The sequence below is a fragment of the Pyricularia grisea genome (assembly GCF_004355905.1).
Source record: "Pyricularia grisea strain NI907 chromosome V map unlocalized Pyricularia_grisea_NI907_Scaffold_6, whole genome shotgun sequence".
In the NCBI taxonomy this organism is placed as follows: Eukaryota; Fungi; Ascomycota; class Sordariomycetes; order Magnaporthales; family Pyriculariaceae; genus Pyricularia; species Pyricularia grisea.
The window spans coordinates 2,419,199-2,446,843 of record NW_022156719.1 but is presented as its reverse complement, the minus strand read 5'-3'; the positions used below and the strand labels follow the sequence as shown (position 1 = coordinate 2,446,843).

The window sequence follows — 27,645 nt, the reverse complement described above, 5'->3', positions numbered from 1 at the left end:
AGTTCTAGGCCAAGGTTGTATGCCTGCAAGCTATTTTTTTTTTTTTTTTTTTTTTGTGCTGAACAGTTTTTTGCTCCAACCGCGGTCGCCAGTCTCGAATAACTTGATTTTTGGTTGGTAGAGCTTGAACATCGTCGTCCCCGACTAAAGTCACCGAGCCCAGTCCTTCATACCCTGATAAGACCCTGAACCCATCAAAAGCTTTTTTTCACCCCGCACGACATAAACCATGGTTTAGTACCTGAACTGAGTCAACAACCTCAACACAGTGGATGCACTTTCGATCATTTTCCCCACTGCGAGTACGCAGTAAGCAGCTAAGTTCGATTCCTTTGTGAATGTACAGAGGGTCTGATCGTATAGAACGTTGAGATAAGGCATATGTATTCAGAAAAAGAAAAAAAGAAAAACCGAAGTTACGGTAATATTTGTTTGACTGTATCGATTCTCAATACAAAATGCAACATAATTTATCACCAGACTTTGTGTGCTCAGACAAACTCTAACTGTAAAGTACGTGGTAATAGTCCAATTGTGGATGCCGCAGTACTTCGTACTGTAGTTGTGTAGTATAGTAGATACGAAGTACTACGTACCTGTAAATGTTCATAACCGACGGCACGCGACTTGGTGGGCCAGGCGGGCCTTGATACCACTCTGGATGACCACTACATACTACCTCGAATTTAAAAAAACTATGCATGATCAATCTTGTCTTGCGGCGAGTAACAGTCGGTGTATATCCCGAAAGCAGATTGGGTTATCAAATAATTGACATCAATCGTGTCCGGGAGTACCAGGGTGGTGTCTCTAGCGCAGTCTGCTTTTTTGCAACTTGGCCTTTAGACAGCTTATCTCAGTGTAAGACTGATTTTCTGGTGTCTTAATCTCATCCACAGATAACCACGGAGAATTTCAATATGCAGGTGCGCATAAATCAGCCGCGCGAACTTAATATTACGGTAGCAAGTACCAATGCAGCCACAACGTATCTTCAGGGCAGTTGCCATAACTTCAAAAACGATATCTGTGGGGGCGTATCGTACAAAACAATGATTTCTACATTATTGGATGAGTGGAACCTATCTTCCCATTGAACGGTTGATGGTAAGCGGCTTAAATGGCTTCCGTAACCTGTCCATAGGAGCTATACCCTCTCTGGTCAACGCAGCTGGCCTCTTAAAGCCTCCTTGGCCTTGTGGCATAGTGCAGGTCGTGGTGTGAAAGGTGGAAACAGGTCGCGTCGGTGCGGGAGGTGATGATGTGGGGTCTTTGGCTTCCTCTGGCGGCTGAGCTTTTGTTGGAGAGCTGGAAAGGTGCGCATATTGATTTCTAGTCGAATTGTCACCATGTTCCCGCTTCGCTTCAGGTACCGGTCGGGGCAATGTTGTTGAGCGCACACCCCCCAGGCGATGGTTCGCCAATTCTGGCGCTATCGCCGGTTTGCCTGCCGTCTGGTCATTACCCCAACCCTGCTGACGTCCTGACTGTGGAGGTCTTGGATGTTGGGCACCACCACGGTTTTGAGGCGCTTGTGATATCTGCTTCTGTAATCCTGTTCCCGCTCTTGGTTGCCCGGAATTGGTCACGAAGCCTAACAAGTTCTTCTGGCCAGTACCGCGATTTGGCTGACCTGTTTTTGAGTCTCTGCTATACTGTGGATTAGGGGAAGGGAACGCAGAGTGATGCGCCCCAGCAGTGACAAACCCAGGAAGCGATGACACTGTGAACCCAGATGCCTGTTGCATTGTTGTCGAATATTCTTGATGCCATGACCGATCGTGTTGCTCCAGCCCTCCGCTCGCTGAATGGATTCTTTGCCTTTTTGTCGGCGGTTGCCCTTGTGATACTTCCGATCCTGAACTTGACCGGCTCAGACGCATCTTATTCCCGGACCTACCCAAATCCTGCTCAGGATCGCTAGGGAAAATATCGTCCTCCATGGACACTTCGAATGGCTTCAACCGGCCAAACACGTCCTTTTGCGATGGGGCTTTCCTTCGTAAAATGCGAGCCAGCTCCTCCAGGACGGCAGAGTTAAAAGTTGGCCCTTGTACTGCAAAATACCCTTGCACACCCGAGAGAAAAGAGGATAGTGTAACCTTCTCGCCGTTACCATAGCCACCGACAACCGGATAACTCAAGTACAGAAGCGCCTGTGCCCGTGTCATTGCCACATATAACAACCTGCGTTCCTCGTCACCATCCTCGGATCGTATATGCGGTATGCTACCATTATATGCCGCCGGTATGAACACAACCGGCCACTCCAGGCCTTTGGCCGCATGAATAGTTGATACCGTAACCATCGGCCGATTTTGGCCAGGGTCATTGTTTTGCACATCTGTCGCAAGTGACACGTTGGCGAGGAATCTGGCCAGGGTGTCGCGCTCGCGGGTCTGCTGCAGGCCATCAATCTCCGGAAGCTCCTCTTCGGCTTCATTTCCCGTCATGAAGTCTGTAGCCAGGTTGATGAACTCCTGTACATTCGCCCACCTGCCTTCCCATTCATCATTGTATGTGTCTTTTAGATGCTGCTCAAAATCTAGTCGAGAGAGTACTTGGCTGATGACATCGAGCATACTATAAGGATTCTCGGGTGTGGATTCTTCCATCTTCTTGCGGATATCCAGTATCAATCTGATGAGACCACCCGAGATCTTTTGCTCAACTTGCTTCCGAAGTGTTGTCTTTGCTTGCTTGCCTCCGGTACAATGCTTTCGGAGCAGAGACCATAAACTCTGTTGGGACTTCTCAGCTTCCTCAAGAAGGGCTTTGATGGTTGCGTCACCAGCTCCTCGTTTTGGAACGTTGATGATTCTGGCCAGGGCATCATTGTTGTCCGGTTGATAGATAACGCGCAGGTAGTCGAGGATGATTTTTATTTCTGCGCGTTCGTAGAATTTAAACCCCCCTGTACACCTTTATCAGTTCTTGTCGGTTCATCCGTATCACAGATCGGATCATAGTACATACCAACCATTCGGTAAGGAATCCCTGCCTTGCCCAAAGCGCTCTCGATGTGCCTAGAGAGTGCTGCTGACCGGAGAAGTACAGCTACGTCATCGTGGGTCATCATCTCTCCAGAGAGAAGGATGGTCCTGCGAAGCTCGGCGACGATCCATTCAGCCTCCTGTGCCGAATTTCTCAGCTTCCGCAGGACTGGTTTGGTTCCTCTTGTGTGCACGGCTTTTAGCACCTTGTCGAACCGCTTCTCTTCTTGTTGAATAATTTTGAGAGAAGTTGCGAGAATACTTTCTGAAGATCTATAGTTCTCTTCCAATGCGATTTTGTCTGTAGTTGGAAAGTCGGTAAACATACGGCTAAGATTCCTAGTGTCGGCCGAGCGCCATCCGTAGATACTTTGATCGGGGTCTCCAACGACAGTGATACGGCCACGACGCTGTGCGAGCAGCTTCATTAAGTCATACTGCACTCCGTTCGTGTCTTGATATTCATCGATCAAGACAGCCTGCACGTTTGAGACACACTCTGGTGCCGTGCGCAATAGTTCGACACCCTTGACAAGCAGGTCATCGTAGTCTAGCAAGTTTGATCTTGTAAGCTGTGCTTGATACTCTTCATAGCAAGTTTCCAGCTCTCGTGAATGGATCGGCTGCTGTTTGCCTGGCTTGGTTGCTTTCTCTTGCTGTGACAAGACAACACGATCGTTGGCCCTGCTCTTTTTCTTGCTGATCCATCCTCTGGCCATGGCGGGGTCAATTCCAAGCTGGTGTCTTTTACATATACGGGTGATGATTGCTCGAGAGTCGGAATCGTCTGCAATGCCGAACTTCTGGTCCAGTCCGATTTTTTTGCCGTACGCCGCGAGGTAGCGCCTCGCTATGCTGTGAAAAGTCCCAAGCACAACCTTATGTCCCCTTTCTGGTCCCAAAACCTTACAGATGCGCTCACCCATCTCGCGTGCGGCCTTGACGGTGAAGGTAGCCACCACAACATCCTGAGGTCGATAGCCAACAACATCGACCTGCCAGACGACCCGAGAGGCTAATGTATGCGTTTTGCCGCTCCCTGGGCCTGCAAGAATCGCAACCGTAGTTGCACCGGAGCTCACGGCACGGCGTTGCGCATCGTTAAGTGTCTGGACGATAGACTGGTTGGTTGATGACGCGTCTGCCATGGCGTTGAGGCCCGGCGGCTGAAGCCGCACTCACGGGGTGACTGTTGGGTTTTTGTGCAGCAATTTGGGTAATTGAAAGAGCAAAGAACAACCGTGGTCCAAATTGGCAAAATTCAGCCAGTCAACTAAGCGATCAGCAGCCTTGTTGTCGGGTTGTAGCTGACTGAACCGTAAGGAGCGGGGTCGCGTTTGGCGACCAGTCACGACCTACAAGCCGGGAACGAAACAATGTATGGGTGCGCGAAGTCACCTGATACCATCCGTGAGATTACTGTGATCATCTCGCGGTTTTGTGGGTCGCTAACAATCTTGCAGCAAACACAACTAGGTACTCCCGTAGACACCCAACCTTTAACGTTGACAAATTATTATCAATTTCTCCAAATCCATTAAAATGCCGGTGATTCCTGATGAACAGGATTTACCAGTAGCGATATCACCCTGCATGCGAGCCTATTACTCGCGGGAGAGTCTCAATCCATGTCAAAGTTGTCTCCTCAATTCTTATTCTTGTCACCAATCGCATATATCGTCACAGTCTCCATGTGACAGTGGGATGCAAGCCCTAGGGGAAATCCCACGGCGGCCCGTCTGTACGTACAGTACACCGACACAGCAAGAACCCCAAACTGTGTTCTTGAACCTCTCAATTGGCAGAACGTTAGACATCAGATGATTAGCAAGTTCCCGACCGACTTTTCGACTGCTCTACTCCGTATTTAATTTCTTGATTTCTTCTCAGTACCCACCCGTGTCGACTTGGCGGATATAGCATGCACCAATGCATGGTACAGCATGCGTATAATGATTGCTGGTCGAGCGGGCCATGCCGGGGACGTGCCTTCCAGATCTGACAAGATCTTACCGCAAGCTCCGCTTCGCAGCGGCATTTCAACAGTCAATTGCTGGAAATGGTTTGATGGCATGAAATATAGCTCTACGGGTCGAATTGCTTGACCAGTCGTCGGGATATTACTTATCTGCCAATCAGTCTTTGCGAGTCACATTGGACTAACTTGTATCAAAACCACTCACGAAGCTGACAATGGTTTTGTGATCACCAGTATCCGATGTGATTGTGATGCAAAAGTTGACTTCTGCAGAAGCCGGCACATCGCATGAGCCAATCCAGGCTTGCCAGGCATCTGTTAATAGTATGGTGTTCTTTCAACTACCCCACGCGAACATAGTGCTTACTGTACCGACAATGGAGACCTGCAGTAGTCTACTTCTTTTTACGAAGTACTATAGGTTATCTGTCCCCGAAACCATGAGCTTCCTGCCGGCACTCTATCCATGCCAGGGAAATTGGAAGAGGGCACTTGATTATTCCTACAAGGCCCACAAGCTCGGTACTGATCAGCGTGTGCAACATACAGTACATTTACATAGACCAGATATTGCTAACTAGGGCGAGTTCCTCATAGGAGGCTGGTCGCATACTGGGCCCCGCAAACCCTTCATCCATTGAGTTTATGGGTATGCATTCGGGCCACTTTGATTGAATCCTCTTTCAGGCAATATTACTTGTATGACAAGGATACGGGCGACTATTGTGAACGACCTGCAGGAGGCTATCTCACTTTGGAGGGTTGACTGGCGGTCCGACTGGTTGACAACTAAAGAGGGGATCCCAAGTACCCACAAAGCTTCTTGCCTGCAGGGGATTTAGAGGGGTGATGACCGCCGGCGCCCATGTTTATCCCCACTGCAAACGAGCCAATAGTGGCATGGCAGCACAACGTCGGCGCTTACACGACCCTGGCATTTGTTCAACGCAGCCAATCACAACCCACAGGTGCCATTGTTCCCTCCATGATCTCCCGCCATCCTCGAGGCGGATATCAGAGAAACGAAAATGAGCGGTCCAATTCTCTCGGCGGCTGTAATTTGTGCCCAAGCCCAATGGCGGGCTGTGGCAAGGAAGGTCCATCATGCAACCGCTGGCCGAAATTCTCGATTCTGGGATGGTAGCCACCATGTCACATTCTATTTGTGTTCCTTAGTTTTTTCTCTTGCCCCAGGTCCTCGCTCTCAGCCAATACAGGGCTAGCGGCACTGATGACGGCGGTCCACTCGATACATCACTGGCACGGTGACCTGCGAGTCCGTGCTGCATCACTGTATCACCAGCCGCTATATACCCAGTCGTGACCTCCTTTCCGGGTCCTGTCGAACCTGGTTGATCCTCTCCCTGGTTTGTCTTTGGTTTCCCCCCTCTTTCAGCTGTCACCTCTGCCATTGCTGGACGCAACCCGTGTTTCGCCTCTCTCCTATATGGCTATCTGGTTGTCGAATAGGGGATGAGAGTCTTGCTATGGTGAGCACGCTTGTCAGCGAATACCCCACTGATCCGCCTGCACAACATCACAATCATGCAGGAGTCTTTGGCCTTTAGTATATATCACTACTATCCTCGTCGTCTTCGCGTGCTTTGTGCTTTTCAAGCCACTGCTTTGCTTCTCCCTCTCATTACTGTTGTCGTTGACGCCGACCCTATCTTGACACGGCTGTCAACTGCACAAACGCCACAAATTATCAGCTCGATACTCAGCCCTCGCCGGCCACAGGAGTCAGAGGACGAGAGCTCTTCAAAAGCCCTCTTCCCCGGATACGCTGGCCCGGATCCCAAGCCTTCACCATATCTCCCGGCTCAGATTGGAGGTATTGTCGGAGCGTACGCCGTCACTCTCGTTATAGTTGCCATCCTTTTGCTTTCGCTTTCTAGTGTGCGCAAGAAGAGGTTAAAGGCCGCAGAGGAGCTCGAAGACGGGGAGCTCGAGTACCCCACGTTTCAAGAAGTAATTCCTCAAGACCAAGGAGCCTTTCCGCCACATCCGTCTGGCCCTTACCCCCTTACGATAGACACTTCAAATCGGTACTATCCTCCATCGCAGCCGCAAAGTCCACGCAACTTTTCATACCCAAACAACAATAGCCCCTCGAGGACTGAGCAGTCGATAAACTACATCCCATCACCCGTTTCAACCATCCTCGCACCTGGCGTTGATCTATCAGTAGACCAGAGTGTGGTAGCAACAGACAGGAAAATGGCGCAACAACAGCTTGAAGATATGTACAAGCTCGTCATGGAGCAGGAGGCGGCTAAGGAGGCCGGTGTTGTGCTCGACTCGCCCGTCATCCCTGGGGCGCGGCAGTCTCAGCAGCAACAATCTGGTTCGACTGATGGGCCAACATCGACCCTGACAAAGAAGGAGAAAAGGGGCAAACCAGCGAACCTGGATCTTGGGTTTACGCATGAAAAGAAGGAGTCGAAGACTTCGTCTTTCTTCGCCTCTCTCAAGTCGCCCCGCAAGAAGAAGGTCCAAGGCATTAATATCTCTTCACCCATCATGACACCCATGTCGGGAACTTTCCCCCGAGGTCCTGAGGGACAAGAGATGAGCACGATTCCACCGAGGCAGTATGCGCCAGCAGCTCCGCCTCCCATCCCCCACCATCAATATCATCACTCGAACGGCAGCACCAGCTCGATCGGCAACCCACCTCGGCGCGCGGCCACCATGCCATTGACACCTGAGATGTCGCCACAGAGCACGCAAAGCATCGATGGTAGAATTGGCGCACAGCTTATGAGCAACCCAAAACCATACAGGGAACAACAGGAGCAGATGGAGCTTCATTTACAGCATCAGTATCGACAACAGAGCATCTCCTCGCAAAGGCAGCTTGATCCCTACGGCCCCCGGCATCACGGCGACCACTCTCGCAACGTATCAAGCGCCACAAGCGAGGCTGACCCCGTGTCCGCAGCATCAGATAAATCAACTACACCTCTCGTGGGCCTGGGTCTACCACTCTCGCCCAAACCCAACGTGTCGCGATTTCCTGCAGACTCGCTTCGCTCTTTGCCCTCATCACCAAGGCCTGGCGCAAGCTTCTCCCTTCCCCTATCCCCCAAGCCAGGGGCCAGCTTTTCACGCTCCAATGCGCCCTCGGCCGTCCGTACCGGAGGCGCTCTGCCGCTGCGTGCCTACGAGCCTGCTCTGCAGTCACCCAATGCCATTGCCCGCACGACCAAGGAAACAACCTTTGAACGAACGGGTCCAATGTCGCCAGGCGGTGGGCCACTCACTGGTGCGGCCGTGCCTTACTCTCCCTACCAGCCATTCTCGCCAGTGATTCCCATGACGCCAAGCCTGGTGACAAGAGAAGACCGGAGGCGGATGAGGAGATTAGAGCCAAAGACTCCGACATTGGAGATGGTTAAGAATACTGAAGATCTGTGGTGATCTTTCGGATGGCAAATGGCAGACTGGGGAGGAACAAGAGGGGGCGAAATCACGAATAAAGAAAAGAGAGAAAAACAAACAAAAACAAACAAAAAAACAAGCTCGTCACTAATGACCTAGATTCAGGGAGGCCGCTTGGTCTCCCGCATCCCCACTTGGGACTTCTCTTTTGATTATGTATGGCTCTTACTGGGGGGACTGGGTTACTGAAGACATGCCCGGGGACTACGGTGTGGTCTACTAGACGAATGATATCCAGCTGAGTGCAGATTTGCTCCGGCATGAACAACAACTTCATACTTTTTTTTTTAAAGTTGTGGCTTCAAACTTGTATATACTTAGATCCATGCACATTCCCTTCACTATTCGAATCGCCGATATCCTTCTTCAGGTCGCCGATACATTCATCCGTGGTCTGATTATATTCTTGGCTCTACCGTAGGTCTAGTATTGAGTCGTCGCAACATTGCTGAGCAGATATCTACTTCCCGTCGGTTAATAATCGTACCGAATATCTTTTGCAAATCCCTAGTCCCTTGTCCCGTATTCAAATCCCGTGCTGGTACGATCACTGCCGAGCGCAATCCGCAGACAGTGAAGGAAAAAAAAAAAAAATTAAGATAAAAAGAAAACTCCAAATCGAAGTCATAAAAAAAAGAAGGTTGCCGTGCACATAGTCTCTGGATTTTTCTCGGGTCATGCTGCAGCTGTTCATGCCAGGCACACATCAAGGCTTTGTATTCCTACAGAGGACGAAGGTTGGGTTGCATAAGGACAAAAATACACACGCCGGGATGGATGGCACCACCGACGGTTTCCTGTGCGCAAAAGTATGCAAAGGGGGTCCCAGCCACAGAACGTAAACTCAATCATCCCGTATCTCCCCGCGGTTGCATGACACAGGTTGAGTGCAGGCTCCTCTTGACGAACCGCGGTTCCTAGGTGCAAAGAAAGAAAGAAACAAACAAGGAAGATAAAAAAAGGTCTCTCGCCTGCAATTTACTCGAGGTAGTTGGTGATGACAGCTTTTTTGAGAGAAGTGATAAAATTGGCATTCATCAAAAAGCCTCTTGACATCCTTGGTATCACATTCCATTTGGTGGCCCAACTGCACACACTAAACAGAGCGGCTGAAAAGCCAAGTCAAGCCACATAGCAGCTGTTTGGTATTGTTGCACGCAAGGCACGTAAGCGATTTTCATGATTAAGTGGTGAGATAAGGTAGGTAGGTAGGTAATTTTGGCCGATGACGAGTGGGAGCGATGGCGTCGATGAGTCCCTCGATAGTTCTGCCCGTGCATCGAGCGCACAGTATAGATCTTTTTGTAGATGCTTTGGTATTTAACCTTACGGCCGTTTTGGTTTTTGTTTTTCTTTTTCTCTTATTCTTTGCTGAGGTTTCGTCCGTTTCTTCCCTGGACCTTACTCCAATACAGTAGTAGAATACAGTGGCTAGGTATGTAAGGTATGTACTTGGTGTCGAAAAATAAGCGCTTCCCTCACCTGTCCTCACCTGATCGCATTCAGACGGGGATTGCCACCGGGTATGACTCCGGGTCTTTTCTAGTTTTGGAGTTGGGTTGGTCTAGATTGGCTAGTTGGCTAGTTCGCATCAATGGTGAACTACGTGCTCTCATGCGAAGGATGTCCCAAATGCTTTCTCCAGGTTGCCGCGCCAAACAAAATGTAGCCTAGCCCCAGGGGGGTGGAGCACACTGAAACCTTAAAGTCTTCAGCGTGGCGAGTAATCAAACACGAAGGCCAGCCGTTTTGACACGCACCCATAGCATCGATTCGCGCAACTACGAGCACGACGTTGAGCTAATAAATGGAATGGGAACTTTTTCATTTCATTTACCTAGGTGTAGCAAGCCACTGGCCGAACTTTTTTTTTTCTTCTTCAATAGTCCAAGTGTGTCACTTATTGTGGATGCGTGGGATGGATGAATGGGGCTGTATCGATTTGCTTCGTTCTGTATCTTTGAAGTGCCAGCCCCAAGCATTCAAAAAGAAGAAAAAAAGAAGAAAAGAAGAAAAGAACAAGTCCCTGGAAAAAAGGTCAAGGTGTCTCGGCTTTGTGACAAACTCCCGTGCACAGAAACGCGGCCGTGAGGATGGTGAAGATGGTCCAAAAATGACCCCACACCGGCAGAAATGTATGTACTTACTTAGTACTAAGTAGTAGGCAATTCCATTACTTTGCAACTTATCGAGCAAGCCAGCTAGGTACACGTAAGGCACCCTTTGGCCTCTGGGGAGGACCGTCTTCAGCCGATGATTGAATTTCGTGTTGAATGTTGAATGCGTCGTGATGTGGAAGTGCGCAAGAGAGGCACCTATATAATGAGGAGTTATAGGCAGCCTGCGTGAAGAAAAGTATCGCCCGGGCATTTCTCTCCGCAAATACCCCCATAATCCTGGAGGTGGGAAAAATTTCTTTTTACTCTCTGTTTTTTGTTCCTATTACTGTTGTCTGCTCCTCCAGACGCTGGCTGGTCTGTGCGAGACTATAAGCGGGTCGTGGCTTCCAACTTTTATGCCAAGGGATTAGCCTGCTCGGCTTTCACGTGGGGTCTCGGAATCAGGCGAAGGGGAGCTGAGACGGATGGTCTGATCGCTTGGAAAATGGGCTGATTGAGGGCCAGAGTTTGTGCATTCGCTTCTTTCCTCCTTAATACTACAACCAAACAAGACAGGGTCAACACTCGATATTCTGGATGGCTCTCTGACGATACCGTACGATTCTTATTTGCGTATTGCAACATTTGCATTTTGCCTTGCCCTCCATTCCTGGTCGATTTACCAATTTTGGTATTCAACAACACACGGCACCGATAGCCGTTACGCGGCTGGTTCGCTTTGCTTGCCTGACTCCCCCCTCTCCGCCATAGAGTCCACCACTCCCGGGCACCCGAACTGGATGTGGTGGTGATATCGAACCACGCCTGCAGGTCCCCGTGCCTCCCTACCGTCCACTTCCTAGCCTAGTTGCCATGGCCGGTCACGAAGACTCGGCTTCGGCCGTCATCTTTGGCGGTCTCGAGGACCCGTCACTGTCCAACTTCTTCGGTGCCGATGATCCTACCGACAACACCAACAACAACACCAATCCGAACAGTACTCACAACAGCCCTGCCGGCCCAAATTCCGTATTCACTGCAGAATCCAATTGGCCGACCTTCGAAGAGACCCCGCCTTACGACGCTTACGAAAGTACGAATCCTTTCGACACTCTCTATCCGGCCCCCCAGTTCGCCCAGCAGCAGTGGCAGCCGCCTCAAGGCGCTCAGTTCCACGGCCAACCACTCCCGCAGAGGACACTGGCTCAGCAACAGCCCTCGGGTGGCCCTAGTGTTGCGACTCTTTCGCCTTCGGATCTTAGTCCCGTCGCCCTCCAAGCTGAATCCGTCAACCTCGTGCCGAGCGCCCGCTTCCAGCCGAACCCGGCAGTCCAACCTCTTACCCTGGCACAGCAGGAACGGCTGAAGAACATTGCGATGCCTGCTCACCTACAGTATCACTCGCCCAAGAGCGAGCCGAGCCCGAATTCTAGCCCGAGCGACAAAGAACATGGTGATACCGCCTCTTCTCCCGAGGCGACCGGAGTATCCAAGACCAGCAGCAGAAAGCGCAAATCATCGGCCGATGACGAAGAAGACGACGATGACGATGGCGACGGAAGCCAACCTGTCAAGAAGACAGCGCACAACATGATTGAAAAGAGGTATAGGACAAACCTCAACGACAAAATCGCTGCATTGAGAGACAGCGTACCTAGTCTGCGAATCATGTCGAAAAGTGCACGAGGCGAGGATACGACTGAAGACCGGGAAGAGTTGCACGGCCTGACACCAGCACACAAATTGAACAAGGCGACTGTACGTTTTGTTGGAAGGACAGTTATGGCAAGTTAGTCTTCTAGGGCTGCAGCTAACTAGTCTCGACAAAATCTAGGTTCTCAGCAAGGCAACCGAATATATTCGTCACCTTGAGAAGCGGAATAATCGCCTCATGAGTGAAAATGAGTCGATGCAGCAACGCATCAGCGCATTCGAGAAATTGTTCATGGCAGGTGCCATGAATGGCGGCATGAGCCCGATCCAGCAACCTCCTACTCCGATCCAATTTCCCACGGATGCCCAGGTATTCATGGGTGCGCCAATGACCCCAGGTCCCGACCCTCAGGGTATGATTCAGGTACCTGAAGACATGAAGCGCATCATTCAAGCTCAAGCAGCCGCCGGCCGCCCCTATCCGATCGGCAACAATCAAGGCAACTTCCAACAGAATGCGGCCATCTTGCGTCAGCAGCAGATACAGCAGCAGCAGCAGCAACAGATTCAGCAGAACAGATGGGGTCAGACGGCGCCGTACTTTGGCAAGATGATGGTCGGTTCCTTGGCCGGTCTCATGATTCTCGAGGCTGTTCGAGAAAACGAGCAGAGCACCGAGTCACCAGAGGGCCGTGGACTTTTTGCCATTCCACTCAACGTCCTCGGCTCGTTCGTCTCTCAATCTCATGTGAGCATCGCAGGCCATTATGTGTCGGCCGGCCAGATCATCTCGTCGCTCAAGTTTATGCTGCTCTTTGCTGCTATACTTTACTCCTTCGTCCCAGCAATGTTCTCGGCCGTGTCATCAAAGCCACACAAGGCGAAGCAGCAGGTCAGGGCATCACTGGCCGCTGTACCTTCTCTCGCTTCTCCTATTCATGTCAGACGTGATGCCTGGCTCACTGCTATACAAACTGTCTGGGTCCCTCGTCACAATTTTATCCTCGAAGCTGCTGCCCTTGTTATCAAGACCATGAAGCTCAGCCTGCGCAACGCTATTGGCATTCACGGATATCAGGTATTGACTGGCCTGACTGAGGAGCAGGAGACTGCTCGGGTCAAGGCATGGGCTATTGCCCTCGATGCTCAGCTTGCCGGAGGAGATGTTGAGATCAACAAGAGCAGACTTACACTCACTCTCTTGGCTTCAGGAACTCTGCCTGACACGCCACTGCGACTTATGCTTAAGGCGCTACACATTCGTGTGCTCCTTTGGCAATTCAGCAAGAATGGGCTCTTGAACCTTGTTGCCGCCAAGCTTGCCAGGTCACAGTGGAATAAGGCCAAGCAACTGTTCCGCCTGAGTAATGCAGCTGGCACAAGCCAGTCTATTGACGACGCACTTCCAGACCATCTCGCTGTCCTCCTTGATCAAGATTGCGATGATGTTTTGAACGACGATGTCGTCCAACGTGCACACAACTTGGCTTGGAATCGCCCCACGACTCACAATGTCGTTGCGGATGTGGATGGGATGAATGCAGTTGTGGAGGATCCAGCGATCAAATCGCCTTTGGATGCCGTGGCGGCATGGTGGTCGAGTCTTATCCTTCATCAGGTCCTTATTACGAGCCTCACTGAAGGCGTCGAAGCGGATAACGATGAGGACAAAGGATCGGCTAGCAGTGCACCCAATGATGACGATATTATTCTGGCGGCCAAGGTTGCCCCGATTGGATCCAACGCACAGGTTAGGGCTATCGTTGCTCGTTCATTCCTATGCACTAAGAACCGTGGCGCCAACATTGCCGCCGCTTTGGAGGCTATCACCCCTTCAAATGCCCCGAACAAGTTTATCGCCGACAGCCGTCTTCACCAGCCGGATAATAGCAGACCTATTGACGTTGATCCTGACGCGAGGATGGCTCTCCACTGCGCAATGGTAGCGGCACATCTCACCTCGGCAAACCCTAAGCCGTTGGCTTTGGATCTTGTTAGCAAGATACTGAGGGGTCCCACAGATGGCCTCACCCTCTTGGGATTTGCGGCCGCTTTTGGTCTCATCGTCCGCCTGCACCAGCATCCCATCGCTTCAGAGTCTTGTTCCGCATCGATTGAGCGGATGTCTGGCGCTCTGAGGATATGGATCGGCGGACCAAGCAGCGACAGATGTGCGCTGGGTCAAGAGATCAGGCACGATGTCGTTCAACGATGCCTCGCAATCACAAGAGCCGCAGTGGGAATGGAAACTGACCCCGGCTATGGGAGCATGAGCGAAGAGGAGCAGCAGGAAGCCAGGAGAATTTCAGACGCAAGTTCAATCAAGCCGGACGATGAAGATGAAGAGTCTTCCTGCTTCTCATCCTCGGAAGAATCTTCCTGACAAGACGACTGACTAAAAGCCAGGCAGACACTACTGTTTTCCGATATCCTTCTAATGTCCCCTTGAAATATACCCCTTGTTTAACTTACAATTTGTCAGCGATGACTAAAGTTTGTCAACAATACTTCTTTTGATGCATTACGGGTTTTCTTTTTGACTATTTTGATATTGATTGTCGGTTGTGCCGGTATTGCTTAGTACTGCTATACCCGAGTTTGTGTTATCTTTTTTGTTTTTATGGGACGGCGTTCAAGGTTAATTGGCTGGATTATCACTACCACGGGTTGTTCACTAGCAGAAAAAAAAGTAGCGGAATAAAAACATAGAATAATTTTGTTTTATGGGGTGACATGAGCACTGCTACTCTGCTAACCTATCTAGTATTTATCTCCATGTGGCGAGCAGCATCTTGCAAGTCAGCCAAGCTTCCTTGACCCTACGCTTTGTAAACTAAAGCTGATCTTCGGAGATGATAGATCCAGGCGTGTGAATGGTCAGTTCACAGTGGTATCTACAGCTAGGTACTTACCTACTGACCTACCTATAATTGCTTACCTACCTTGGTTACTTAACCGATGATATGGAGGCAAGGGAGGATGCGGTGCCATGGTTATTGGAAGCAAGGATAGCTTAATTGTTGGGCCACGTTGAATAGCCTATCTTCGGAGATTCATTGGCAGGCCTCGAAAGGTCCAACTTTAGGAAACCCATGCTGTCGACACTGCAATTTATATCATTATTTTTTCTGTACCACACTATCCACAGTATGACTCGGCTAGGAGGCTGGAGATATGGTTATGCTATGTAGTACTTATATGGCAGCTTGCTCAGTAAGCTTAAGTTATGGTGTAAATGTTGGTGCCAGCCAGTAGTATACACCTACCTAAGTGTCATGGCGCCTCCCTACATACCCAGGTTTTGGGACGTATTCTCTATGTAAGAATACTCTGTGTCTATCTTGGAACTACTGGCCCGGTCACAGAAATGATGTAAGGCTACTTAGGGTGGCCCTGATTGATACATCTTCAATTGACATCTGGACACCAGTAAAGTCTGACCCAAAATGTGACATCTCTTAGCATATGTTCTTATCCGTCCTAGTACTGGGCGTCAACCACTAAGGCTTCAGCAGCAATGAAAGACTTGTTTGCACTACATAAGGCAAACGCAGAGATGGGCGGGAGAAATCTTCGTTTATAGCGTACCTACTGGTGATAAATTCGCTCCTCCTTCGTCCTCCAGGCTTCCTAAGGATATTCAATCTATTCCTTCACCCTTTAGTATCCACTCCTCAGGTCATCAGCTGGCGTCACAGCCGCTCGTCGTTTGTTTCTGCCAGAAGTTGCACTTTCTAGAGTCCACCAGATTACCACCTTACGATTCAACGCATCAAATCGACAGTCCTGTCGATGTGCCGGGGAAAATTGCCCTTTTTGAGAAAACCATCGATTACCACTTCAGTGAGGCACACACGCAGTTGCTAGCCATCTACGGCGACCCTGTTTCTGCCACCCAGCTTTGCGAGGATGGAGGATAGACCGGCAAATGGTAGGCAGCGAACAACATTTCTAAACCACAAAAGCTATGCGCCAGAAGCTAACCGAACAAAATCATCAGGACTGGACCCAAAAAACTTGGTAGATTGTGCGCAGCTCTCTGCTCAGCAACCTATACTTGGCACACATCTGTACAAAGTCAGGGCTTGATGCTTGCATGATTGAACACCCAATCGACGGCGACAAGGTCCTGCCCGGTAAGCTCAGGAGAGATATTTTGGCTACGACAGCTGGAGTCATCCTAGGGGCCGTCCACAAAGCTGGCGGTTCGCGCTCCCTCCGCGCCGTCATGGAGCGCCTGAGGCTCTTCAGGCACCCTCTCCTCACTAACGAACAGTTTGATAATAAGGAATTTGTCGATAACGAGGAGCGGTTGATAGAAATGGTCGAGGAAAAAGGGCTGGGTTTGTGAGCGGCGGACGATGAACTCCAAACTGGCATCCAAACTCCTCAGCCTTGAAGCTGAAGTCAACGATTGATGTTATGCCTCCCGCAGATAATCCGCGACTCCCTAGTATTTCCCACCAGAAACCGACTCGCATCCACCAAGACAGGTGTTTCCCCGGTGTCCCGGACCTCTGTCTGATAAGAGGGCTACACACAGCAATGGAGACGACAGGAGGGGTTTGGGTCAAAGATGAAAGCGAGCCACCGAAGCGACTGTGGAGGGGCAGCCCTCTTGCAGTGACGATTAGCTCGAGATGAGACCGAGAAGCAAGTGTCTCTTGCCTGAACGGAGGCTTTCTGTCAAATGAAGTGCACGGATTTTTTTCGCAGCATGGGAAGGGTGCTTTCCATGTTCATCTGGCATGAACCTGTAGTATTATGGCATGTAAGGTTATTTCTCTAACCCAGCCGTCAAGCTGTTGTCGGCTGTCTTCTTTTACTTCTTTTGTCGTCGGGGGCATCAGATGTCGTGTACGCTCCGATCGAGCTACTGGCAATGAACCGGGCATAAATCATACCAACGACGGGAGGTCATGGTGGGAAGGGGCGAGGGCACCTATGTATGACTACCATAGCTCACGAGATTGGATGCAGGTAGAAATGGAACTTACCTACCTATGCATCAGTCTGCTTGCAGGAGTGTGTGCCTCTTGGACTGATAGTCGAGTCGTTATCGACTGTGCTGTTTTTAACAAACAAACCAGGCACTGGATGTCAGACTGGGGATTTTTGTCTGATACAAAGTATGTCGTCTTTACATGATTGACATTACTGACAGTGTTCAGTACTTCTTGATCAAATGTTTCACTATACGCCACCGTAATCAAAGATTCTAGTGCTACAAAAGAATTATTGCAAAAGGCTCACCAACAAACCAAAGACGATACTACCATCCACAGATAATATCAGAGGTACTCAAGGCGGACTGCTGTCGTCCAGTGAACTGACAACAAGGTTCTTGAGTTTTCATCGACCATGGTCGACAAAAATAGGGACCAGAAGCAAAAAGCAGTGACCACAATTCGTTGCCGAATGAAATGCCACCACTCCAAAGGGCAAAAATTTGTGTCTTAGTCAAGCTGTGGTTCCTGTTCCTGTTGAAGAAATGGCATGCCGGGGTTCACATTTGTTTCCATTTCCAAGCCACCCAGATCTAACGACGGGAGGCTTTTGCTCATCACTGGATGGGAAATCATCTTTCATATTCTCGCAGTGCTTGACCGTATTTTGAACACATGCCATTGCTCCACAAGTATTTTTCTTCTCCCATTGACCGTGGTTTAGGTAATATCCCGTAGGTTGATTGCTGGAAAGGGCGAGAGTGAAATGTTGACTTGACCTAACTTACAGGTGCCCGTGTCTCGGTGGCCATAGCAGAAACGCGGTCACGCCCCGGTAGCAATGAAACGATGATAGGGAATGGATTAGATCATAGATGCCTCCTCTACCTACCTACGTTGGCTCAGGTATTTGTACCAAAGGATGCTAGGCAATTTATTGACAGGGTGGCGCGTCCGGATCTAGATACTGGCTTGTGTCGGGAGCGGCTAGTGACGCCCCGCATTGTGGATTCCGCTGCTTGCACTCGAGGCCAGAACCACCCGGATCAACTTCGGAAAAAACCGAGGGCGCGCCGCCGCCTTACGAGGAACCCAAATCAACTAACTCTGCACAACGACCGAATAACCTACCTGGACAGAGAACCATCAGATCAAATTAGGCATCGACCATTATTCCCTCCCCTTCCCCGCCGACGAACCGCGATTGACATCCGGCTCAACAGTCAAGACAATCTCATCATTACAGCCTAGCCGAAGCGTCCACCGTCTCCTACCGCTTTTAACGGCGCCAAGTCGATTTGCACATTTGACCACTGCCAGGGTCCGGTCCGAGGCCAGGTTGAGCAGATTCAACATTGCCATACAAACACTGGCCTCGCTGTTCCAAGCCGGAACCAGCCAATATACCTAGCTCATTCATCCACAGCGTTCTGTAGACCATTTGAATCGACGAAACCACAGACCACGCAATCTTGGCCCTCGCACAATCCGTTGGGGGTTTCCAAGCTATCCGGCCTCAGCGCTCAAAACACCGTCGGCCCACGATCATCTTACCCATCACGACGCCAACATCACGACGCGAACACGAAAGCACGATAGTATACTGCGACGGCGAGCTTCTTGCTTAGACATAATCCAGCGACTCACAATCCTACCGTACCCATAGACTGACTGGTTATCGACTCGGCTGCACGCTCACCGCACCGCACCCCGCGCCTGGCGTTCTCTCTCACCATCGCCCTTCACAATGATGCAAAACCCGTATCTATATGCTCACCACCAGCAGCACACCCCGCAGGGTGACTCTGCGTGGATGCACCAGCAGACAACGCATCACCAGCATGCCCAGCAAGCCGCCGCCGCTGCCGCCGCATCTGTCGCCCAGCAGCATCATTACAGCCGCATCGCCTCAGCACACTCGGCAGCAAATGCGGCCGGTCTGGTCTCGGCCGCTCACGCTGTCGGCCAAGAGGGTGGCATGGACGCTGGGGTGTCCGAGGATAATCGCAGGACCCTGGCCTACATCGCAGACCTGCTAAACGAAAACACCCGCGAGGCCGCGCTGCTCGAGCTCAGCAAGAAGCGCGAGCAGGTTCCCGAGCTAGCGCTTATCCTGTGGCACTCGTTTGGTACGATATTTCCCGTCACGTCAGCATTGGGCATCCACCACAATCAACGTTGTGGAATGGCCGGATCTGTGGCACGTTGAGCTAACCCGCGTCAAATAGGTGTCATGACTTCGCTGTTGCAGGAGATCATCTCAGTATACACGCTACTTAACCCATCCCAGCTTACCGCGGCGGCTTCCAACAGGGTCTGCAATGCTCTGGCCTTGTTGCAATGCGTCGCATCCCACAATGAGACTAGGACTCTCTTCCTGAACGGTATGAATTCGAAGAAGAAAGATTCGTAGGATATGTACTTGTTTAGCAAAGCGGCTAATGTGAACGTGGGTATGGTACAGCGCACATTCCTCTTTACCTATATCCGTTCCTCAACACAACGTCAAAGTCAAGACCATTCGAGTACCTGCGTCTTACTTCACTCGGTGTTATCGGAGCACTCGTGAAGAATGACTCTTCTGAAGTCATCAACTTCCTTCTCACAACGGAGATTATCCCTCTCTGCCTGCGGATTATGGAGACTGGCTCGGAGCTTAGCAAGACCGTAGCCATCTTTATCGTCCAGAAGATCTTGCTGGACGACAATGGGCTCAACTACATCTGCGCGACTTACGAACGCTTCTACGCTGTTGGCACTGTCCTAAGCAACATGGTGGCTCAGCTCGTCGAGCAGCAAACGGCGCGCCTACTCAAGCACGTTGTCAGGTGTTTCCTGAGGTCAGTTTCTTCGCGAAATAGCTTGGTTGTTTTTCTTGGCGATTTTGTGGTTATTTGGCTTGGCCATCCGTGCTTTTGACTAACCCTCGGGATTTTGCAACAACAGACTGAGTGATAACGCCAGAGCCCGCGAAGCCCTCCGACAATGCCTTCCAGACCCCCTCCGAGATGCTACGTTCTCGTCGGTTTTGCGCGATGACGCCGCTACGAAGCGCTGCCTCACCCAGCTTCTGATCAACCTTGCCGACAACGGGGGCGAGCCAGGAACTGGACACCACGGTCTGTGAAGAAACGCAAACTGATCAACGTCGAGCCCTCAATAATGGCAATCGTTCATTGTCAAATCATAAGCTCACGGGCGTTGATTATCCGGCACATGAAAACTGGAACCATCCACATTCTTCGAGGCTTCGCCTCACAACACGATACCGCAATAATGGCTATATCGACTTAACCGATACCGAGATCCATGGCGGCCAATGCAGTGCTCTCTACGGCACCACGCACATAAGCAAACTTATGAGAAAGAAAAAAAAAAGAGCATACTCGGACGTTCCAGGCGTACTAGCATTCTTTTCTGGGTTGCATTGAGCTTTTCTTTTACCCATACCCTTCCCTCTTGGCATGACTTATTTTCCACCCTCATTACAGGCACGACTACACACGATGAACGCGCCTTGTTTTATTCATATCATGTTGCTTTATTCTGTGTGGCTTTATATCACTCACGTATCCTGCAAGGCTCAAACATTTTGTAATGTGCTGTGCTTTTCGCGGCTATTCTACTCTACTCGGATCTGACAGATCTATACTACTTGTACGTCTTCACGGGTTATACTGGGTCTTCACGTTTATGAGTGGTGTACGGGCAAGTGGCTGTGACCTTGGGTTAAGTGATCCTGGGACTGACCACGCGGTAAGCTCTGTGGTGCTCTGTCACTGTCTCTTCATGTCTATCTTGTATTGCACTGCCTTCACTATTCTCTGCATATCCCTAGTTGAGGAGGGGGGAAAGGTTGTTTAGAGGTTATACCCTTGGTTGCGGTGGCTTTTTTTGTCATTCACTTTATCATCGGCGTTGGACAAGAGCAAAAAAGAAAACTAATGTCTGCTGTGCTATGTGGGTGGGTGGCGAATGTTCCTCACTCGGCCAGAAAGACGACTGGGGGTAGGGATCACTAGTTCTTATCCGTCCCAAAGTTCTGTTCTGGCACTTCTGTATAACAAACAAAAAAACCCGAAGTGTAACTTTGCTTCTTCGACTTGTAGATAAATTAAACTATAGTAACATCAATCATGACGATTCTATATCCTATGCAGGGGGGTCGGAGCAATTGGAGACGCTTGGATAAAATACAGTCACTAAAACAGAAATTTTTTGGCATCAACCAGATGGACAGATCCAGAAGCTAACCATGTCCCAAAGTCGAGCGAGGCTCGCAGAACCGCGTTTCTGTTCTATCACGTAGACGGCAAGTGGGATGCACGTGGGCGGGCACCAAGGCTTGACGAAAATAGTGAAACGGCACCTGAATCTGGGGCACTCCGCCTCATCCCACCCACCCTGGAGCATCCACCAGCGAGGGTGGTTAAAAAAAAATTAGCACGATTAGCAGCATGTAGTATATCACAGCAAGGCAGGGCGATGGATTACTGTAGACTTGCATCACACCAGCGGCTTGGCATGGGGAGAGAAACACGGGCAAGCATATGACCTGGGAAGTGGGAGATCGAGATGTTACGCGTAACATAAAATAAGCTAATTAATCATATTGGTCATCGGGTCGGGCTTGGTGTTGTATCGGGATGCGTCGACGACTCTGCTAATGTACTCACTCCTACTGTGGAATACTACCGTAGTATCTCGGAGCCAGTTTTGTGGATTTTTTCTGTCATGTAAACATTCGGTTGATGCGAGATATTTTCGCACGTCATTGTGCTCTATTTTTTTCTTTGCTCAGACACGTGTGCGTGCCAATGTAGTAAGTACTACGATCTGCTCATGCAGTATCTCCCCAGTTTGTTGCGGACCGACTGCCTGCTTTTTTAGTTTTTTTCTTTTTTTTTTTTTTTTTCCTTTTTTTTCTGGTTGAGTTTCCTTTTTGTCTTCATACATATTCTTGGTTTATCTGCACCAAGATATGTCTCTCTACCTGCGATTGCCCAAGGATGGAAATGATGTGTGCCCAGCGCCTTGGAGCTCATCAAATTGTCCAAATGACCTCCACCAACCGCAGGAGAAAATGGGCCCCTTGTCCCTGTTCCAAAAAGGGGGGCACTTTTCTCTATCTCGAGGCCTTGCTTGGCAGCAAACTTTCACCGCCCGCGTGCTGAGGGACAGCAGCTGTGATGGGGGGCCTTGGCGACGCGCTCATCGTTGTTCTAGGCGCCTCCGCTGCTACATCTTGGGTTTACGGTGGCAATCGGAGGCTACTACGTAAAAGTCGTACGAAGGGAGGCTCATTTGGAAAATGTACAAGGTTCGGCCGTTGGCGCGACTCGCCATGCAATTACTTCGTGGGACTAGCAATATTTAGTATTCGCCCTGCTTTCATGTTTTGTCGATTCCATCGGGAGATCGCTACCCTAGTATAATCTACCTAATCTGCATGCCATTCGCGTTCCCTTGATGATTATCTCTAATGAGGTGAAACGATTTTTTTTTTTTTTTTTTACTAAGGACTCTAACGTGTCCGAGTAATACCAGGGGGGATATATATATCCGTTCACTTGGGCCTTTTGGAGTGCCCAGATAATATCTCAAACTGTTGTTTGGTTTGGTACTTTTATGTTTTGTGAATTTAGAGTTTTATTGCTTTTGTCTTGCTCAACGGAACAAAAAACAAAAACAGGGCCAACTCAGTTCTGCGGGGAATGGCAACCAGGGGAAGAGGCAAATTTGTGGTACCCGTTAGACAGAGTAAAACAAATAAAAGCCCTGGCCAGACCTTATATCAAATGGGGGCGTGGAGAAAGTGTGTGCAGTTCAGCACATGCCAAACCGGTCGTACTGGGGGCTTGGTGTGTTATCACGTTGTGCGCTACTGCGAGGAAGACGTCTTTGTTACGTCGGCTGACGCGATGCCATTGAAATAATTCGCCGTTGGAGATTTTTTTTCTCTCTCTCTCTGTGATGTTTAAAATCCCTTGCTGTAAGCTGCAAGGTCAAGCAAAACAATGTGCTCAACAGCCAAGGTAACGAACAGTTGAGTGGGAGCTGAGCTCTAAAAAAAAAGAGAGCTATTATAGTGGCGCCAATTTGGCGCGCGCCGTTTGGAATTATTGCTTTCGTGGGGCAGGAACAGCCTGAGACTTTTGCGGCAGGAGCCAAGGGCAAGCTTGTGCGGGATGGGACGCGATGTTGCTGTACCTCTTTTCGCCAAGTGTTAAGGTCTGCAGCAAAATACTGGTGCTTTCTACGGTAGAGGAATGAATGACTTGGGGGCTGCGCAGCACGAGTGACCAACTGTCAAGGGTCTCATTCCACGCCCCGCGCTCCACACACTCCCTCCCGTCCCTCAACATCACGACCCAACCCAAGCTTGCAAGCTGAGCTGGGGTATGGGGAGTGGAACTTAGCCCCTGAAGGTCTACCTTTGGTAAGTTCTCGGGTAGATTTGGCTTAAGTTAATATAGAAAACTCCAATACTTTCGACAGCTACTCCATAGTTTTAGTGGTTCGTGGATCTAACCTCAAGTACCTTCTATACTTTTCTTCTGCACTCCGCAACGAAATTTGTTCCCCCTCATTCCTCATCCATCCACAATCTGTCTCTATTTCCTCTCCTCTTTCTTTACTCGTTACCACCACTGTCGGTAGTCATCAGCTTACGGGGTGACAGGTGACACCCTCCAGGCAAGGCGAAGAAACGACAAAAGGATCGCCAAGCGCAAGCACAGACCCGGTGGACTGGTTGGTTGCCCTTGAGAGTGGCGGGAGTGGTGGTCGCAAACCGATTGGCAAACGGCCGGCCGATTTCTTATTTTCCCTGGGGGGTTACTTTGATAACCTACGCCGTTTTCAGACTTGCAGACCAGCCGGGGTCCGACTTTGAACCTGCTTACAGAGTTTCTATATATTGGAACCCACTGCATCTGTCATCTTTGGTCCTCAGATTGAGCTTTTCGTCTCGACTACTAGTTTCCTTTTTCTTTATTCTTCCCCTTTGTTTTTCTAATTTTTTTTTTTTTTTGTTTTCTTTCCTTTTGAACCCTTAGACTTTTAGGCAGCGCCTCCTGGGCGACTGAACCAGCACAATGGCGACCGCCACCGTCACACAGACGGTCCTGTCGACCATCACTGCGGCCTCGACCTCCGCAACGTCGGCCGCGGCGTCCGCGGCTCCCCAATCCGGTGTTCTCGAGGGTGCAAACCCTTCTGTTTATAATCCAAAGGATCCAATCGTCACATTTATCATCCAGGTAAGATGCCGCTTAATGTTGCTTTTACCTTCTTCACTTTTTTTTTCCTTCTCTCTTTCTTCGTCAGTATTAGCATGCTGGTTTGCACAGTGCTTGTTTCGGCCCGTTCCCATGTCATCTCTTCTCCAATTTACCCTTGGTTTGGATGATGTGCAGCAAAGATCTGATATCTGCTCGATCGTGGAGTGACATTGAACCATTGTTCAACATGCAATCAAACGGGCTGCATAGATTTAAATCATGCCTGTTCTCTTGATGGCGAACAAACTGCATACCCCAAAATATGGGAAAACTGGCCCGAGAGGCCAAAAGACTGCACGTTGGCAGTGAATTCTAGGCTGACCATGACCTATAGGCATCCATCATCATCATATTCTGCAGATTACTCTACTACCCCCTGAGGTATCTAGGCCAGCCTCGTGTCATCTCCGAGGTCATAGGCGGCATTGTCTTGGGGCCTTCGGTGATGGCACGAATTCCTGGGTTTAAGGCGGCTATCTTTCCGGATGCTTCAATACCAAACCTGACTAACGTCGCAAACCTGGGTTTGATCTTCTTCATGTTCATCACGGCGCTGGAAGTTGGTAAGTGACCAAACCCTCTGATTTTGAGCCCGATCAAAAATTCTTAATTTTGCTGACCCCAACCATCAGATCTCCGTCTATTCATTGAAAATTGGAAGATCGCGCTGAGCGTCAGTGTCGCCGGCTTGATTTTACCATTCGCCATGGGATGCGGTATCGCATGGGGTATCTACCACGAGTTTGCCAGTGACATGGTCAAAGAGATCAACTTTGGCGTCTTTGCGCTCTTTGTGGGCACCGCACTCGCCATCACCGCGTTCCCCGTCCTCTGCCGCATTCTTACCGAGCTGAAGCTCCTCCATACATCCGTCGGCGTGACAACACTAGCCGCCGGTGTGGGAAATGACGTCGTTGGCTGGATCCTTCTTGCCCTCTGCGTCTCGCTCGTCAACAATGCTAGCGGCCTCTCTGCCTTGTACGCCTTGCTCTGCTGTGTTGCTTGGATCCTATTCTTGTTTTATGCAGTCAAACCCGGCTTTGTATGGATTCTCAGGCGCAATGGCAGCCTGCAGGATGGGCCGTCCCCGGGCATGGTCACCCTAACGCTTCTGCTCGTTATGGCGTCCTCGTTTTTCACAGGTAAGACGACCAAAAGCGATGAAAGTTTCGTCTTCTGACTCCCAGGAGGAGACCATCGAGTGCATGCTGACATAGAATCTCTAAAACTCAGCCATTATTGGCGTCCATCCCATTTTCGGTGCATTTCTCATTGGATTGATCTGTCCTCATGAGGGTGGTTTTGCCATTAAGCTGACGCAGAAGATCGAGGACTTTGTCGGCGTCTTCTTCCTGCCCCTTTACTTTGCTCTTTCCGGCCTGAACACAAATATTGGGTTGCTGAACGACGGTAAAGTCTGGTCTTACGTCATTGCCATTATTCTTCTCGCCTTTGCTGGCAAGATCATCGGCAGCACGTTGGCTGCCCGTTGTTGTGGACTGTTTTGGCGTGAAAGCGCTGCCATTGGTGTTCTGATGAGTTGCAAGGGTCTTGTCGAGCTGATTGTCTTGGTAAGTAAAAGCTCAGCACACAGCATGGGCGGTATAGCTCTAGCTTGATCATACTATAAAACCAATGCTAACTTTAGGAAACCAATCAGAACATTGGTCTCCAAGCAGGTATCCTCTCCCCGCGGACTTTCACCATGTTCGTCATTATGGCGTTGGTGACCACTGTCACCACGACACCTCTCACCAGGTGGCTGTACCCTTACTGGTACCAACAGAAGCTGCTGCGCTACAGGAGAGGCGAGATCGATATGGATGGAACCCCGTTGGTTCCAGACGGTGGTCCGGTCCCGATAGACAACCTGAACCCCACTCATATCCGCCGTGTGATGCTGTACTTGCGCCTCGACAGCCTGCCAGGCCTCTTCACCTTCACCGCACTTTTGGGAGGAACCACGGAAAAGAATGCTCATGGAAACAAAGCTATAACCGAAGGTGGCTCGGAAGGTGAAGATCCTGTCGTGCCGACGCCAGGCGGCAAGCATCTCGAGGTTCATGGCTTGCGTATTATGGAACTCACGGACCGTACATCGTCAGTGATGCAGGTCACCGAGGGAGCCGATCTTTCCGAGAGCGATCCTATTGTCAACACCTTCCGAACATTCTCCCAGCTCAACGGTGTGGCCGTGTCTGGACGGGTGGCCATAGTTCCAACACACTCTTATGCTGAAACACTTACCGACCAGGCCTCTACCATTTCTTCCGACCTGGTGCTCATTCCATGGAGCAACACGGGATCCCTCACAGAGGATCAGTTCGCAACGCATCCCGTCACGGCTCAGCAACGATTTACAGACAAAGCCCACTTGGACTTTGTGAATGGTGCATTGTTCAGGGCGACGAAGAATACGGCTGTATTTATCGACAATGGTTTTGGGTCCAAGAAGCCCACCATCGAACCGAACCGCCCGTCTTACCTGACCAGAAACATGAGTGTCGTATCCATGCGTAGCGCCAAGGATTCCGTCCTCCCCTTGGCCAATCGCACTCATCACCTCTTATTTCCCTTCTTTGGTGGGGAGGATGACCGCGTGGCACTGCGCTTTGTGCTACAGCTCGCCAAGAACCCACTCCTCACCGTCACAATCGCGCACTTTGTACGTGAAGAAAACGACGGCACCGCCACCGAGGGTGGCCGCAACTCGACTGCTGAGACGGATGGGCAAAACAACACAAAATCGGTGACTGTGACGGCGACGCCCAAGGGTAGCAGCTTCCTCGACGAGGTGGACGCCGAAGACATGGTAGTGCTGTCGAAGCTGCGCACGGCGCCGCCCGAGGAGCTTGCCGGACGTGTCGAGTTCCAGGAGATCATGTGCTCATCCGATACAGTCATCACCAAGGAGGTGAAAGAGCTGGCGGCCAAGACGGTCGCGCTCAAAGCGCGCAAGAACGCCGGCGACTTGATCGTCATCGGCAGGCGGCACCCCAAGCTGGGAGATGTTGTAAGCGAGGGCGCCGGCAGCGCCTACGACCTGAGGAGGACGCTGGGCGTGGTCGGCGAGGCGCTCGCCATGGGCGGCACCAACGCCAGCTTGTTGATCATACAGGCGGCGTCGACTGGGAACTCCTGATTTGTCTCTTTTTTGGTTTAATGATTGTCTTTCTTAACCCGGAGTAGCGAGCTCAGCCGGTTTGCTGCGTGTTTTTCTTTTTTTTTTTTTTTTTTTTTTTTTTTTTT

General features: G+C 50.4%; 7 protein-coding genes across 7 annotated transcripts; 5 read left to right on the top strand and 2 right to left on the bottom strand.

The window, feature by feature from the left end:
• Nucleotides 1–1,082: 1,082 nt before the first annotated feature.
• On the bottom strand, nucleotides 1,083–4,141 carry PgNI_08691 (uncharacterized protein; the record flags this gene model as incomplete). The annotated part of the gene is made up of 2 exons (XM_031128686.1): nucleotides 1,083–2,914; nucleotides 2,977–4,141. The coding sequence occupies 2 exons, from the start codon at nucleotides 4,139–4,141 to the stop codon at nucleotides 1,083–1,085; spliced, it is 2,997 nt and encodes a 998-aa protein (XP_030979151.1).
• A 719-nt stretch (nucleotides 4,142–4,860) lies between these two features.
• On the bottom strand, nucleotides 4,861–5,609 carry PgNI_08690 (uncharacterized protein; the record flags this gene model as incomplete). The annotated part of the gene is made up of 2 exons (XM_031128685.1): nucleotides 4,861–5,121; nucleotides 5,550–5,609. The coding sequence occupies 2 exons, from the start codon at nucleotides 5,607–5,609 to the stop codon at nucleotides 4,861–4,863; spliced, it is 321 nt and encodes a 106-aa protein (XP_030979150.1).
• A 907-nt stretch (nucleotides 5,610–6,516) lies between these two features.
• Nucleotides 6,517–8,394, top strand: PgNI_08689 (uncharacterized protein; the record flags this gene model as incomplete). Its single annotated transcript, XM_031128684.1, has 1 exon — nucleotides 6,517–8,394. The coding sequence occupies one exon, from the start codon at nucleotides 6,517–6,519 to the stop codon at nucleotides 8,392–8,394; it is 1,878 nt and encodes a 625-aa protein (XP_030978620.1).
• A 2,680-nt stretch (nucleotides 8,395–11,074) lies between these two features.
• On the top strand, nucleotides 11,075–14,881 carry PgNI_08688 (uncharacterized protein). The gene is made up of 2 exons (XM_031128683.1): nucleotides 11,075–12,272; nucleotides 12,349–14,881. Exons 1-2 carry the CDS (start codon nucleotides 11,388–11,390, stop codon nucleotides 14,548–14,550), a joined length of 3,087 nt encoding a protein of 1,028 aa, XP_030978621.1. The 5' UTR covers nucleotides 11,075–11,387; the 3' UTR covers nucleotides 14,551–14,881.
• A 1,382-nt stretch (nucleotides 14,882–16,263) lies between these two features.
• Nucleotides 16,264–16,518, top strand: PgNI_08687 (uncharacterized protein; the record flags this gene model as incomplete). The annotated part of the gene is made up of 1 exon (XM_031128682.1): nucleotides 16,264–16,518. The coding sequence occupies one exon, from the start codon at nucleotides 16,264–16,266 to the stop codon at nucleotides 16,516–16,518; it is 255 nt and encodes an 84-aa protein (XP_030978628.1).
• Nucleotides 16,519–18,243: 1,725 nt separating this feature from the next.
• Nucleotides 18,244–21,274, top strand: PgNI_08686 (uncharacterized protein). Its single transcript, XM_031128681.1, has 4 exons — nucleotides 18,244–19,242; nucleotides 19,342–19,497; nucleotides 19,578–19,953; nucleotides 20,060–21,274. Exons 1-4 carry the CDS (start codon nucleotides 18,861–18,863, stop codon nucleotides 20,238–20,240), a joined length of 1,095 nt encoding a protein of 364 aa, XP_030978629.1. The 5' UTR covers nucleotides 18,244–18,860; the 3' UTR covers nucleotides 20,241–21,274.
• Nucleotides 21,275–24,100: 2,826 nt separating this feature from the next.
• PgNI_08685 (uncharacterized protein) lies at nucleotides 24,101–27,645 on the top strand. Its single transcript, XM_031128680.1, has 5 exons — nucleotides 24,101–24,375; nucleotides 24,731–24,959; nucleotides 25,029–25,538; nucleotides 25,630–25,967; nucleotides 26,057–27,645. Exons 1-5 carry the CDS (start codon nucleotides 24,211–24,213, stop codon nucleotides 27,536–27,538), a joined length of 2,724 nt encoding a protein of 907 aa, XP_030978626.1. The 5' UTR covers nucleotides 24,101–24,210; the 3' UTR covers nucleotides 27,539–27,645.

What these genes read in the sequence shown, in the direction of transcription:
- PgNI_08685 (XM_031128680.1), top strand. Translation starts at nt 24,211, where the DNA reads ATGGCGACCGCCACCGTCACACAGACGGTCCTGTCGACCATCACTGCG. An exon ending in CATCACGGCGCTGGAAGTTG is followed by an intron (nt 24,960 to 25,028) that starts GTAAGTGACCAA and finishes CCCAACCATCAG; the next exon opens with ATCTCCGTCTATTCATTGAA. An exon ending in TTGTCGAGCTGATTGTCTTG is followed by an intron (nt 25,968 to 26,056) that starts GTAAGTAAAAGC and finishes GAAACCAATCAG; the next exon opens with AACATTGGTCTCCAAGCAGG.
- PgNI_08688 (XM_031128683.1), top strand. Translation starts at nt 11,388, where the DNA reads ATGGCCGGTCACGAAGACTCGGCTTCGGCCGTCATCTTTGGCGGTCTC. An exon ending in ACAAATTGAACAAGGCGACT is followed by an intron (nt 12,273 to 12,348) that starts GTACGTTTTGTT and finishes GACAAAATCTAG; the next exon opens with GTTCTCAGCAAGGCAACCGA.
- PgNI_08686 (XM_031128681.1), top strand. Translation starts at nt 18,861, where the DNA reads ATGATGCAAAACCCGTATCTATATGCTCACCACCAGCAGCACACCCCG. An exon ending in TATCCTGTGGCACTCGTTTG is followed by an intron (nt 19,243 to 19,341) that starts GTACGATATTTC and finishes CGCGTCAAATAG; the next exon opens with GTGTCATGACTTCGCTGTTG. An exon ending in TAGGACTCTCTTCCTGAACG is followed by an intron (nt 19,498 to 19,577) that starts GTATGAATTCGA and finishes GGTATGGTACAG; the next exon opens with CGCACATTCCTCTTTACCTA.